Genomic DNA, 14,207 nt, shown 5'->3' on the forward strand with positions numbered 1-14,207 from the left:
AGAGAGTGACCTGGTATAATCTCTAGGGTCCTGCGTAGCTCTAACAGGTTACGGATTCAATTTCTCTTCCGGCAGTTTCTAACAGTGACAAAGAAGTTTACCTTCCGGATACAGCAAGAATCAGCTCTCAGGTTGTGTATATTTTATTAGCATTGAGCTAATGAAAACATGTTTCTATAAAGCAGAACAAACTGCAGAGTGAAGTGGTCAGGAAAGGTAACAGGCGGTGGGGTGAGGCAGATCTGGATTCAAACCCTGGCTCTGCCACTGACTAGCTGTGCCACGGTTAGCAAGTCACCTAAGCTCTCTAAATCGTAGTTTTCTTGACTAAGAAACTAGTCTAGGAAAATGGGGAAAGGTTAAGAATCCATGCGTTTGTTGCCTCTAAGGTTCCTTCTAGCTCCCAGATTCTCAGATGCTCTGACTGTACTAGGCCCTCCTCAATCCTTTTTGGAACTTGGGGGCTTACAGTCCTCATTATGTGGATAACTCTGTCCAGTAAGAGACTCTAATTCCCTGAAAACATCAGGTACTTCTGCAGTATGGGAGGGAGTGTGAGCCTGCTTATGGGGCAGAAGGGTAGTCAAATATAGGGGTATAATCCCTGCCCCAGCTGAACGAATCCAGCTTCCTGTCCTAGAGAAGGGAGCCTTGTGTCCAGTGGCTGAGTAGCTACAGTACTCTGGCCGCTTAGGGAATTAATGAGAGCTTTTCTTACAGATTTTAAAAACTAAATCTGGTGAGCATGGGGCCAGGGAGGGTAGAGGATAAACGGAGTTAAATTGGTAATGAGCTTCTTTCTCACTGGGCTTCAAGATGCTCACCTAATCTACAGACTCTCAATAAACAGTTTGGCTGCCTAATTAGTTTAACCAGTAATCTCCCTTTTGATACCCAGGCTGCTTGATAATTTGGGTGTAACTGTGATTGTTTCATTGTTTCTTTTCTAAGTGAATTTCTCAATTTGCCTCTGGGATTAGAGCTCGGGAGTAAATTCTCACCATTCCCCAGTCCCACCACACCTCTTCATGCCTCCAAACCTTGGCTCCAGCAACCTGCCTGTACTGGGAATGCCTCTCTCAGATCCCTCACGCTCAGTGCAATCCTACTCGGCTGGACTTCAAACTCTGGTGCACAGTGTGAGTGGAACTAAGGGATGAGCCTTTGTACCCTCAGGGCAAAACGAATGGCTCCTTCTACTGTCATCCCACAGCTCTTTAAACAATATTAATAGCTAAAAGCCTTTTAACCGTTTTTAAGCGCACGATTCAACGGCATTAAGTACGTTCACACTGTTGTGCAATCATCACCGCTTTCCATCTCCAGAACTTTTCCATCATCCCAAACTGATACTTGGTACCCATTAAACACGAACTCCCCATTTCCCTTCTCCCAGCCCTGGGTAATCGCTGGCACACTGTTTTAGAAATGAGGAAACTGTGGCATAGAGAGGTGAGGTGACTTGCTCAAGGTTTCAGAGCTGGGACATGGTCCAGGATTTGTGACCAAGTCTCCTCACTAGATCTGGAACCAGCTCTTTCCACCCTGCCACACTGCCTGCTAAACCTCCACCACAGATAGGGCTGCAAGGCTGTCATAGCTCCACCTCCCCTGCTATTCATCTAGATTCTTGATTCTAGAATGATGCCTGGTCCACTGAAGGAGCTCAGCATAGCTACAGAACAAATCACAGAAGGAATCTACAAAATAGACACTGCGTCCACCTGACCCTGTGGTTGGAAATGGAGCTCACAGTGCAACCTCTGCTTTCTAAAAAACACTTAGAGGATGCCAAGTGTGTGCCCGGCATGATGCCAGATCCTGCTTGCTGTGGCTCTGCTCAGCAGGAGAGGCCTGGGGGCCGGCTCCGCCTGACGCCCCTGAGGGGGAAGATTTGTGTTTACATTACCCCGTCAATTCTGTATTTATTTTGGATATTAAGCAGCGACATAAAAGCTGCTGACATTAACCTTCGGGGGCAGAAATTGGCCTTAATGGGCCCCATAAAAAGTTATTATTGATGGCAGCTGCATGCAGCTTCACCATGGCCTCAGCAAAAGCCTCCACCACTATCAATACCGTTGACAATTACTATTGACTAATGCAAGGCCGGACGTGGAGGCAGAGTCGATGTTCCTGTGGCTGGAAGTGGGGGGTCATGCTTTGCTATCCTCAACTGCTGATTCCAAAAGAGGTGGGCAGAGGGCTCAAACTGTAGCATCAGAGAGACCTGAGTTCAAATCCAAGCTCTGCCGACTTGCTGAATGACTGGCTGTACAATCTCTGGCAAGTCAGTTGACCTTTTGGGAGCCTCAGTTTTCCCATCTGGGAAATGGAGGTGCCACGGTGCTGTCATGAGGGTTGAAGGCAATGGCCCTTGTGCAGCAGCCTGACACGACAGGTCTTCAGCGTGGCCTCCCCCGGCTCCTGAAACTGGCCGTAATGCGATGTGTTGGCTGATAAGCCAGTGGAGTTAAGCCCTGTTCTGATGGTAAGATCAGAGTTCTCATCACAGATAAAAGAGAGAAGTGGGCTCAGGGGGATGAATGCGAGACAAAGAGACGAGGGCAGGGGAGAAAGATGTGAGAGCGGAAGGGGCAGGAAGAAGAGGGGGAAGCTGGGAAAGAACGGAGACTTCTGCATAGAGCCTGGCTCCAGCTCAGCAAGGTACACGGCCGCCGCACGCCCTTCACCTCTGAGCCCCAGTCCTCAGCTGTAAGTTCCGGTTGACAACAAAGCTGTCAACCTCCTTCGGTGGATAAAGGGGAGCCATCCCTATGGCTCCTTCACTGCCAGGATGAGTTACTGTCATTATTTAGACTCCAGTATAGCAAAGCCACTAATATAATTTTGCAGCCTGAAGCAAGTGGACAGGTGCAGGATGTCTGAGTTTGGAAGTCCAGGCCTGGAAGGGACGAGGCGGCCAGGGAGGAGCTCTTTGTTAGATCCACCTGCCCACCTCCTTTGCCTCCCCATCTTCCGTGAGCACAGTGAGACTTAGAGTGCTGTGGCCCAATGCCGAAATGCATGATTGGAAGGAGAGGGTGGTATGGCCAGGGAAGCAGGCAACCATCTCCCTGCCCCTGTTATCAGAGCCTGAAGCGCTTCAGGCTTGCCGACTATGTCGTTTTCACACAACAGAGGCTTAATTCAGCTGTAACTCAGCTCTCAGGGAATATACAATAAAGTGGGTGATGTGTGCCTCACTCTGTCATGATTTTATGGAAAAATGATCATTTGTCACCATGGCAAGAAGCCTTCAAACGAACAAACAACCCAAGTACTTAGCTGCAGAGGAAATTCACTATGATTAGGGCCACAAGGGTAAAGGTTTTAGAATCATACAGGCCTGAGTTCAGATCTCGTCTTGCTAGCTATGTGACCTACACAGGTTTCTTAACCTCTCTGGGCTACAGATTCCTTATCCGGTACAGTGAGGGTAATAAAACCTATCTCAAGGTGTTGTAGAGGGAGTAAATGAGATCATACAGCTAAGCACTTAGCACTGGGCATGGGGGTCTAGTAATCAGTAGCAGGTATTAACTAGTATTGTTGTTATTACTATCATGTTCCTCTTGTGCACCTTCACTTTAATGTAAGGACTTCGAATCACGGAATCCTAGATCTAGAAGGGCCTACAGGTGATTCAGCTCACTTATTCTCCAGAAGTTTTCACTGGAACACTGGTCCCGTCACATGCTCTGAGAATAAAGGGTTTTTTATTCTCAGATCAATTTGAGGGATGCTGCATATAACCCTCCTTGCTAATATCTCCGTTAGCATGCATATTAACGTATTAAAGGCTCTGAGAAGTCCTGCAGTAAGGAAACTGGTTTAAATTCCTTTAACTCAGTGTTTCCTACATTATTTGACTACAGAGCACTCCCCTCCACCCCTCTTCAATCTAAGAACTATTAACATTCTCAGAATACAAGGAATGCTGATTTCATTAAAACTACTTATTTTACAGATGAGGAAACTGAGGTCTAGAGAAAGGATCTAACTTATCCAATGCTACACCCTAGGTCAGTGATGGCACTGAGGCTTCCTGCCTCCCAGTTAGACACCATTTTCTCTGCACAGGCCTCGCACATCAAATTCAGCGTGCAGTGCAGAGGAGAGAAGGAGGCTGCTGGCTGGGCTTGGGCCTAGGAGGTGGGAAGGTGGATGAGAGAGGGTGGATGGCTCCCCACTGCACAGAGGGGAACCCCTTCAGATGCTGAGGTCATTGACCCCCTCCCAGGGCTGGTGGAGTATCAGGGGAGGGTGACACTACCAAGCTGGTATTTGGGACCTGCTGTTCCTCTACCCCTCAAACAGGTGCCTCCCTAGGAAAAACTCCAAGTTCTCTAGCAGCAGTGGTGGAACAAAGAGTTGCAATTCTGCTGCACCTGACTTTTTTAGGAGATGGATTTCTCCACCTGACCCTGACCTTACCTAGTCTTCTGCCTGATCCCAAATCTGGGATTGTGTTGTGCCATAACCCACTGGAGCATCCTTTCCAGAGACTAACCCACGTAAGCCTTCACCTCTGACCTGGTGTCTCGACACACTCCCCCCGCCACCCTCAAACCACTTCTCCAATTCCCCCCACATCCTGGGGAGGAATCAAAGGATACTGCATTTAGAGCTGGAAACCAGTAGGGGGCACTGGTGCCTGGCTTGGTTCTTCCAGTTCTCGTTCAGATTGCCATCCCCACGTCCCCCTTCCCACCTCTGGTGTGGCAGGGCCAGCAGACCCCTTCACTGGACCTCTGGGAAACAAAGCCCTCCCCGGGGCAGAGGGGCTGTCCTGGTCTCTGCCACCCTCCCTAAGTCTTTGCTGCTGGACTCCAGCAGGACCCTCCTTCCTTCATGTGGGCCTCATCCACAAGCTGCCCAGAGACTGTGGGCACAAGGTGCCACAGAAAGGGAAATTCCCTCAGCGGGTGGCCCACTGCAGGGCTGCATCTATCTCAGGGCCCCTCAGAGATCTGCCAGCAAGGTCCGAGTGAAGAGGAATATCCTGAAACACGGCTCCCTTTCCTTCCCCACAAAAAAGGAGATGTGTGAATAACTTGTCCTCTTTTTCTCCCACAGCATCTCTCTGGCCTTGGAAGAGAGCTACAGAGATGAGAGTGGAATAGAGTCCAGAAACAGCACTTCCTCCAATCTGCAGATGAGATCATGGGAAAGCTGGCGTAAAAATACGAGTTTTAAGTTACTCCAGCGTGACAGTTTTCGTGTGAAAGCTATCCTCTGATCAGCGTAAGACCCTGGGGTGGGGCAGCACACGTGGCGGGCGCCCAGGCTGGTTGGGCACCTGGAGGCTGGAGGCTGCGTGAGCAGAGTTCTGCCAGGACCAGGCACGGCGACCGCCAGAGAGGATGAGCTGCAGGGGATGGGCTTCCGAGTGGAAACCTCTGGCCCGTCTGCTCCCACCAGCACAGGCACCTTGTAAGCAGTAACCCTGCCCCTTCGGCACCCCTCTCATCTGGAATGAAAGTCTCCTGCCTGTCACCCACGGGCGGAGGTTTCACGCGACCCTGCGAGAGGCTCTACCTTTTGACGACGGACAGCAACGCAATTTTCCACCGACTTCACCGGAGCCCCAAGGGATGGAGCAGAAGACCAATACCGTGATTAAAACCCCCGGCCCCATAACCCAGGCGCCCGGCACAGGCCAAGCGGGCTACTCACCGGTCTCCGCGTTCTCGTGCTCCGTGTCGGTGAGCGTGAGGTTGGAGTTGGCCCGGCTGGACAGGCAGGAGCTGCGCCCCGACCGTGTGCTGCGGCCCCACAGCTGCACGGGGTGCTCGGGGGACAGCACAGGGTCGGCCTCCAGGTCGGCCTCGGAGCTGGCCCCCATGGAGTAGCCACAGTGGGGGAGGCCGATGTCTGTCCGGTACAGGGTCCCGTGCGGGGGCGTCACCTCCCCCAGGCCCAGCTCACGCAGAGTGAAGTTGGTGCCTAGGAGGGAAGGCAGGGGAGCGGGATCAGGGCGTGGGGGGGGATCTCCCCACCAGAAGCCCGGCCCCTACCCCAGGACCCACTCTTGTCCTTTGAGCTCACTGTGATGTTCGATGCCCGGGCCTTTCCTCTGCACCCTCTCCACAGCCCAAACCCTCCACCCCTTTATGGAGGGCCCAATACAAACGGCCCCTCGTCTGAGAAGCCTCCCCTCATCCTACACCCTGTGTGGGAGTCACTGCTTCTTCCTCCGAGCTGCCTCTGAAGAGTCCTCGGCCCTGGTCATCCTGCAGAGCAGAACTGCGTAAGAGCCTGGGTCCTCTGCTCGAGATGCCTCCACCGGGGCAGGGACTGTGTCCCGTTCATTCCTATTCCCTGGGCCTAGAAGGCAACCCGGTACCCAGTGCGGGCTCAGTACGTGTCTGCTAAATTGGACGGAGAGCTTCAGCTCTCCTCTTCCAGCCCAGGGAGGGCCTGCCAGCAAGGGGGGCTCCTGAGCAGGGCAGAAGCCTGGTCCATGAAATGCCAATGGTTTCCTGGGACCAGACGTTCCTTTCCAGCCAGCTCAGGAAAGCCTGGAGCAGGAAAGTGAAGAAGATGGTGACCGGCTGAGAAAAGTGGGCCTTGCACAAGGAGGTCGGCTCTGCCTTCTGTTTCCTCATGCCAGGTAGGCTGTGACAGGAACCAGCAGCCTCTGGGGTAACCCAGGGAGCCAAGCACACAGCCGAGGGTGGGCCGCTGACAGGTCTCTCGAAGCCCCGGGAAAGCCTGGCTGTGCCCACGACAGAGGCCGAGAAGACCTGGGTGAGGGGAGTTCACTCAGGGATCAGTGTTTGAGGGACAAAGGGGATACTGACTTCCATGGGAAACACAGCCTCCACATTACTCAGTGTTTACTCAGGGACAGATTCTTACATATTTTTAACATTTCCACGAGTGTCTCGTGGGGGATGAGGAAGACCGGTAGACGAAGGCGCTAAGGATCATATTCCAGTTAAACCACCGATCTAGGAAATGGACTTACAACCAGGCAGCACCACATTTAACCCAATCCAAGCTGCCGTCAGGTACTGATGTACAGCAACGAGCAGGGCGTGGTGCCTGACCTCACAGAGCTCACAGTCAAGCGGGGGACACACAGCCCAGGCCATGATGAAGGGCTAAAGCCCTAAGTGGGGGGATCCACGGAGAGTGTGCGGGGAGCACAGAGGCAGAGGGCGGGGTACCAGGGTGGGAGCTCAGAGGTTTGTGGATGAGAGTAACCGGGAAGAGCGGAGTAAGAAGAGAGAAGAGGTAGATGCCCGTGCTTTGAAGGATCCCGCAACCAGGGTCAGGACTGAAGAGGACAAGCCTGCAAAGGAAGGAAGAAGGAACTGCCAGTGAGGCAGGAGGGGAACCCCCAGAGACGGCCTCCTCTCCCAGTCATGTGCATCGCTCTTAACCAGGAACCCCTGTGCCTCCCAGGGTCCTAGTCAGCTCCGTGTCCAGCCTGCCACAGAGTAAGTGCTCAGCAAAAGGTAGTTAAATAATCAGACAGACACACTCTGGTAGCACTCTGGAGGATGGATAAAGGGAGAGGGAAGGTGGGAGGAGAGAACTCTGCTACCCTCACAGGATTTTTGGGGCTCCAGGGAGGTAACGGGAGAGAGAGAACTTTGTAAGCTGTAGTGCCCATGCCTGCCTATGAGCTGAGAATGCTTCTCATTTGTTATTTATGAAGATAAGAGGGGCTCCCTTTGGAGCCTCCCGTGCTAGGATGGCATCCAGGCCAACCTGGGCCTGGCAGGGCTCACCATTTGTCCTCTCCGCTCACTGAGACCCAGAGGCCAGTAGCCAGCAGCATTTCTGAAGCACTTGCTCTGTGCAAGGATCAAATGCTCTATTTTCAGTCCTCATCAATCCTCCCCACCACCTTGCAATTAGGAGGCATGGCTGTGATCCCACTGCCCAGGTGAAGACACTGAGGGCAGTAAAAATGGCAGAGCCAGAATTCAAATCAGGTCGGTCTGATGTCAGAGTTCGACCTGTTAACCACAAATGGGAAAGAGCTGAAGACCCCTCGTCTTTTTTTTTTTTTTTTTTTTTTTTTTTGCGGTACGCGGGCCTCTCACTCTTGTGGCCTCTCCCGTTGCGGAGCACAGGCTCCGGACGCGCAGGCTCAGCGGCCATGGCTCACGGGCCCAGCCGCTCCGCGGCACGTGGGATCTTCCCGGACCGGGGCACAAACCCGTGTCCCCTACATCGGCAGGCGGACTCTCAACCACTGCGCCACCAGGGAAGCCCAGACCCCTCGTCTTTAAAGCAGGAGAGGCAGCCTTGTTAACAGGTCAGCTTTCCTGTGGATCCAGGCCTAGTGGGAGAGGCATGGCGTCATCGCACTTACCTCGCAACGCGTCACCTCATTAGTCCTCAGGACAATTCAGTGCAGTAGCGAGTACTCATGGCCATCTAACAGGGGAGGCTTGGAGGCGAGCTGGTGGTGGTCAGAACTCAGCTCCTAACCACCTCATTACGCCCACGAGGGGGGTGAGCATGAAACGAATGAACTAAGAATGAACTACAGGGCAGGCTCTGACCAGGTCTAGGTGCCAAACTAGCAGAGTGTTTGTGCGGACTGGCGCCCTCCACGCCGCTGGGCTGCAGTCACTGCTCAAGCGCGCCCGCGCCCACGCCCGGGGGGGAGGGGGGAGGAGGTACACCAGTGCGCAGGCGCGCCTCAAGCCCCGCCCCGGCCGCCCTCACCTGCGCGGCAGAACTCCTCGGCCTCCTGCGGCACCATGTCCTTGACGCGGCTGCCGTAGGCGAGGCGGGCGTCCTGGTCGTAGGCCTTGAGGGTCTCGCTGGAGCTGTAGGATTTCTGCGGGGCCTTGCCCTCCTCGCTGTCTGCGGACGAGCTGGTGTAGCGGCGCTCGGCGTCGCGGCGCCTGGTCAGCGAGCGGTACGGCTTCCTCTCCTTAACGTCCATGGCCTCAGGCCGGCGCTCCTCCACATCCACGAACAGGGTCCTCGCCGCACTCAGGGCCGAGTGGTCTGGAGCCCGAGAAACCAAAGAAAGGGCGTCAGTTCCGGCCCCAGAGGACAAAGGCAATCCCCGGGTCCATCCCGGACCTCGATTTACCCGGCAGTGCTGTGGACAAGGGGCCTCAGGCTCTGGAGGTGAGGGCGTCGCTCCACGGCCACGCAGCCGTAAGTAGCACAGAGGGACTTGCACCCAAGGCTTGTTATGGTGAATCCTTTCTCTTCCTGCTACACGACCGACCTATCTCCCCTGTGGAGATGCCCTCAGCCTCTCCTTCAATGATGTCTATCAAGGAAGCTGAGAACAAAGGCCAGAGGACACTAGTTTTCCCAGTCCCGCTATAGATGTGAATCACGTGTGTGTTCCCATCAGGCCTCCGGCTGGGACAGGGCCTCAGGCAGAACAGGGGCTCTTTAAGAATTTGTGAAATGAACGACTATATTCAGGCACTGGGGTAAGCGCTTTGCATATATTACCTCATTCAATTGTCACACGTCCTGAGATATTATTACTGTCTCCAACCTTTTCTGGAAATGAGCCAAGGTATAAACAACCAATCCACAGTTATCACCACCAGATGATTAAATAATCACCTGCTTATTGCCTGTTTTCTTGCACTCATATGTAAGCACCATGAGAGCAGGGGCCTTACCTGTTCTGCTCACTCCTGATCTATTGCACCTGAAGTGAAGCCTGGTGCCTCCAATGCATATGTAATTATCCAACCAGTCTCCATCTGACAGATGAGAAAACTGAGGTTCCAAACCTCCCTCAAGGTGACTCAGGTGGTAAGTATCAAAGTCAGGATCTGAAACCAGGTCTGTTTGGCTCTAAAGTCCGAGTTTTTCCTATTTTATTATGCTCCCTGAGTCCCCTCCCTCCCACCACACAGAAGTGTCCTTCCAGCTGGGCTGGGCCTGGACTACCATGCTGGTCAGAGAACTCCGTCACCTCCAGACTCATCCATCTCATCGGAGGCACCATCGGCACCTGGGGAAGCCGCAGCACCTGCCGCATATGTCGGGTTTGCCAGGCTGTGTGGCTGGTAGGAAGCTCCTAATCTCCCTTTCTCCTCTTTTCCCCATCTTGACCCTTTTGCCCTAGGCCGACACATTTTTTAAAGCTCTTATAACACCGCCTCTTTCTTTCCAGATGTCTTCCTCTGGCTCTGGGGTAGCAAACGTAGCCCCCTACAAGAGCCAGGAGGTCAGCACAGGAGGAAAGCAGGACATCCTGCACAAAGGATGATGAGCGCTCCTTCTTGAAACATACAACCTTCTCAGTTCTTTCATTGTTCCACTTTCCAGAGCAACATGGGTATACAAAACCTTCTACTGCGTCACTGTCCTATTAGAGAAACAACAGAGCAAGAGCTGTCATCAAGGAGTCTCAGTGCCCAGGGTGGGGCCTCTGACCAACAAAGAGGGCGGGCCTGTTCAACGGGGCAGTGGGTGTTCAGTGCCTACCAATGCTGTGACATAGGAGTGCAGGGGGTCTTGTGAATTTTTATGACAAGCTGGAAATTTGGACTTGGATGTAAAATGTATGATTTTTAAATGTAATCCATTATTACATGTAGGCCAAGTTAAACACACTGATGGGTCAGTTTTGTTCTGAGGGCTAGCGATTTCCGAATTCTGCCTTTGATCGTGGACATTGAAGGTATCGGTATCCCTGTGGCCTGAGGATGCTCTCTTCCCTCCCAAGAGGGAAGAACCACCTCTTAGGTGGTTCTGAGGATGAAATGAGTTAATACATGTCCCTGGTACATATGATCCCTGATACACAATGGGTGCTCAATACACGTTCGCCATTATTATCATCAGAAAAAACCCACCTTTTATTTTTAAAAGGCATACTTTGGAAGGCTCCAGCTAGATGTCCGTTATAACTGGAGAAGGAACGTTCCCTCAAACACACGTTAATAAGGCTGAGACACATTTTAGGCTGTTAAGTTGGTGGATGACTACGTGTCTTACCAGTGTGTACCTGTTGACTGAAGACATTGGCTTCAAAGCAGAGGCTCAGTAATTGCAAATTAAGAACACAGTCCCCAAACTCATGGCTTCCCTATTACAAAGCAGAGGCAAGGAGAACGTCTGCCTTGCTCTCATTTCCTTTTCAGTCTTAATATAGTAATTCAGTAAATATTTACTTTTTTTCAACAGATGGGAGATCAGTCATGGTTCACACTCAAATTGGCATTTTTTTTAAAAAGTTTTTTTTGATGTGGACCATTTTTAAAGTCTTTATTGAATTTGTTACAATATTGCTTCCATTTTATGTTTTGGTTTTTTGGCCACGAGGCATGTGGGATCTTAGCTCCCCGACCAGGGATCGAACCTGCACCTCCTGCATTGGAAGGCGAAGTCTTAACCACTGGACCGCCAGGGAAGTCCCTCAAATTGGCATTTAATTGAGAGAAAAAGAAGAGGTCGGGATGAAAGAAGTGACAGTGGAGAAAAGCTCCTCTCGGAGCAAGGGTCTGCAGCATAGCGATTCTGAGACCCTGGAGGGGGGAGCAGTACCGGGAAGGGCGCCAGAAGCACCTGCACACGTCCATGCCTACACAAGTCAGTCCCTGCTTACCCTGCTGACCTCCGGGTTCCCCACCTGCCGGTTCCTGATCCTCCTCTGCTTCCTCTCACTGCCCACAGAACAACCCGCCACCCAACTCGACTCTCACGGACGCACGCCCCTACTGCCTGCTGAAACTCTTCGCCAGGTAAGCCCCGAGCACACAAATATGCCTTTGCAGAGGAGTTCATTTCCACAACCCATTACAGACCAGTCTCGCGCTGGGACTGGGGCCCAGAGATGAGCAGGACACAAGCCTTGCGGGGGCAGCTACCGTCTCTCTAGGGTGTCAGCCATAGGGGCCTTCAATGATGAGTGCTTTGATAAAGCATGAACCGTAGTTGTATAACTTTCGGGCGTCATTTCTGGTCTATCTACAGGGAAGGAGAGTGGGCTCTGGCCAAGAGAAGGGAAGAATCATGTCTGCATCGGGTGCTGTGGCTGGTGCTTCCCACACAGACCCACGGGAACTCTAGTTTGTTTTGGCCACACCTCACAGCATGTGGGCTCTTAGTTCCCTGACCAGGGATTGAACCCTCGCCCCTTGCATTGGAAGCATGGAGTCTTAACCACTGGACCGCCAGGGAAGTGCCCTAATTACTTCTCATTTTATAGAGCTGACTCAATGAGCCAGTTGGTTGATAAGTTCACACAGCTAGTGAGCCAGTGATTCTAAAATCCACTTTTCTTTTTCTTTTACATGGAGCTGGTTCAGATGGATCTGGAAGGTTTGAACAGGTCTGTTAACGTGGGGAAGCCTGGAGACACATGGTAGTGATAGGAAGAGAGGCAGTGACAATACAATGACTTTTTTTTTTTTTAATGGCTGCATTGGGTCTTCATTGCACTGCGCGGGCTTCTCATTGCAGTGGCTTCTCTTGTTGCAGAGCACGGGCTCTAGGCACGTAAGCTTCAGTAGTTGCGGCTCACAGGCTCTAGAGCGCAGGCTCAGTAGTTGTGGTGCACGGGCTTAGTTGCTCCGTGGCATGTGGGATCTTCCCGGACCAGGGATCTAGCCCATGTCCTCTGCATTGGCAGGCGGATTCTTAACCACTGCACCACAAGGGAAGTCCCAAAATGACTGTTAATTTAATACCTACTCATGCTGGGAACTTTGTACATTTTGTTTCTAATCTCTACAACAACTAGGCAGGTTAGATATTATCCTCTTATTTTATATTTTCTCTTACTTACTCTTATTTTATAAATGAGATAACACGCTCAAAGAGATTAAGTGATTTGCTCTAAATCACATGGCTTCCAAATATCAGGGTCTAGATTTGAATCAGAAGAAAATGTTTAAACCTGAAGAAAGGTATTACACACACCTAGTACCAGAGGTTAATTCATTCAGTAAATAATTGCTAAGGACTCTTCTAACTGTGGAGGAAGCTGCATGAAGGCAAGACATGAGGTTCCCTTGTGCCCTCCCCTCCTCTCCCCCTGTTCCCCCTTCCCTGCCTCCCCCCAACACTGGCTTCCTACCCTGCTTTCCAAGCCTTGTGTGAGGTTTCGGTGGACAAGACAAATGAGCTTCTTACTCCTTGGAGCTTCTAGATAGTGGGCAAGTCAGACAGGGAGAGAGGCAGGGGAAGGACACCAGAGTGGCCCCTAACCTAGGTCAGGTGGGCCAAAGATGGAGAGATGATTAAGGGACCACCGCTCAGAGAAAGTGACATCTAAACCATGACCAAAGAAAGTCAAGGAAAAGTGAGACAGGCCAGATGGTTTTGAGGTAAGGAGAGAAAGGGAATCTAGATCTGTGACTTCCCCGTTTTCTCTCACCTACAGTAAACATTTATTTCACACACATAAATCTACAAAGTTCTAACTAAAACAAAAATTTCAAAAACCATGCCTAACCTTTCCTCAAGGGTGGAATCTGATATTTTCTCTCTTATTCTATTTGACTAAAAGAGAATTATTGGTGGATTGCCAGCCTACAGTTTGAAAAAGACCATTCTAGGTCACAACCTGCATGAAAGTGGGAGGGGTGAGGGAGTTTGGGAACAGACAGAATCCAAACTTCAGTGAGGGAAAGAGGTCTAAGATGAAGCTTGAGAGGTGAGGAGTGAGCAGCCTGGTAGAAAAAATAAAAAGGCACTTCCATGAATGATGATAACACAAGTGGACAGTAAAATGTAAAAGTGCGGGTGGCAGAAAGCCTGGATCTGGCGATCCCAGGGGAGCATGTCCTCTAGCTGGTTTTGTGGTGCCGGGAGCTGGCCTGGAAGAAAGACAAGGAGGATGTGGGACTCGGGGGGAGAGGAGGAGATGGGGAAACAAAGCTTTTGGTGTTTGGGAGAAACTCAAAAAGCCAACTTGGGCCCTTTACATGGGCTCCAGCAATATTTATGAGAGGCAGGGGCCTGGAGCATTCACAGGGAGACGTCATCAGACCTACAGACCTGCCGAGGACCCTTTGCCCCTGCCAAAGCCTCAGGGAAACGGGGGCTGTTACAACCCTGGACTTCCTCGCAACCTCAGAAATGACCAGAGACAAGCCAGGAAATTGACTGAATTCCTACTGGACTAAAGTTTTATAAGTTTTCCTTAACATAAGCACATGGTGATATTTTCAGTTCTTAGTGTGTCAAAAAGGGCTCATAAATATTTGAGCTAAAATGTGTTCTGCAAAATATAAGTCCTAGGCAGTATCTGA

The 14,207-nt window shown here is 51.5% G+C and overlaps 1 protein-coding gene across 1 annotated transcript in view; it reads right to left on the bottom strand.

The window, feature by feature from the left end:
- The window catches only part of TENM4 (teneurin transmembrane protein 4), a 385,057-nt gene extending 376,080 nt beyond the window's left edge, over positions 1-8,977 (bottom strand). Inside the window, exons 1-2 of the mRNA XM_022593930.2 lie at positions 8,692-8,977; positions 5,680-5,949 (exon numbers count right to left, since the gene is read on the bottom strand). Coding sequence (XP_022449638.2) covers positions 5,680-5,949; positions 8,692-8,914 — 493 coding nt within the window. The 5' untranslated portion in view covers positions 8,915-8,977. The remainder of the gene's footprint in view (positions 1-5,679; positions 5,950-8,691) is intronic.
- Positions 8,978-14,207: the final 5,230 nt, after the last annotated feature.

Source organism: Delphinapterus leucas, chromosome 7 (genome assembly GCF_059928025.1).
Source record: "Delphinapterus leucas isolate spDelLeu-1000000601 "Yukka" chromosome 7, BTC_Dleu_Yukka2, whole genome shotgun sequence".
NCBI classification, from domain to species: Eukaryota; Metazoa; Chordata; class Mammalia; order Artiodactyla; family Monodontidae; genus Delphinapterus; species Delphinapterus leucas.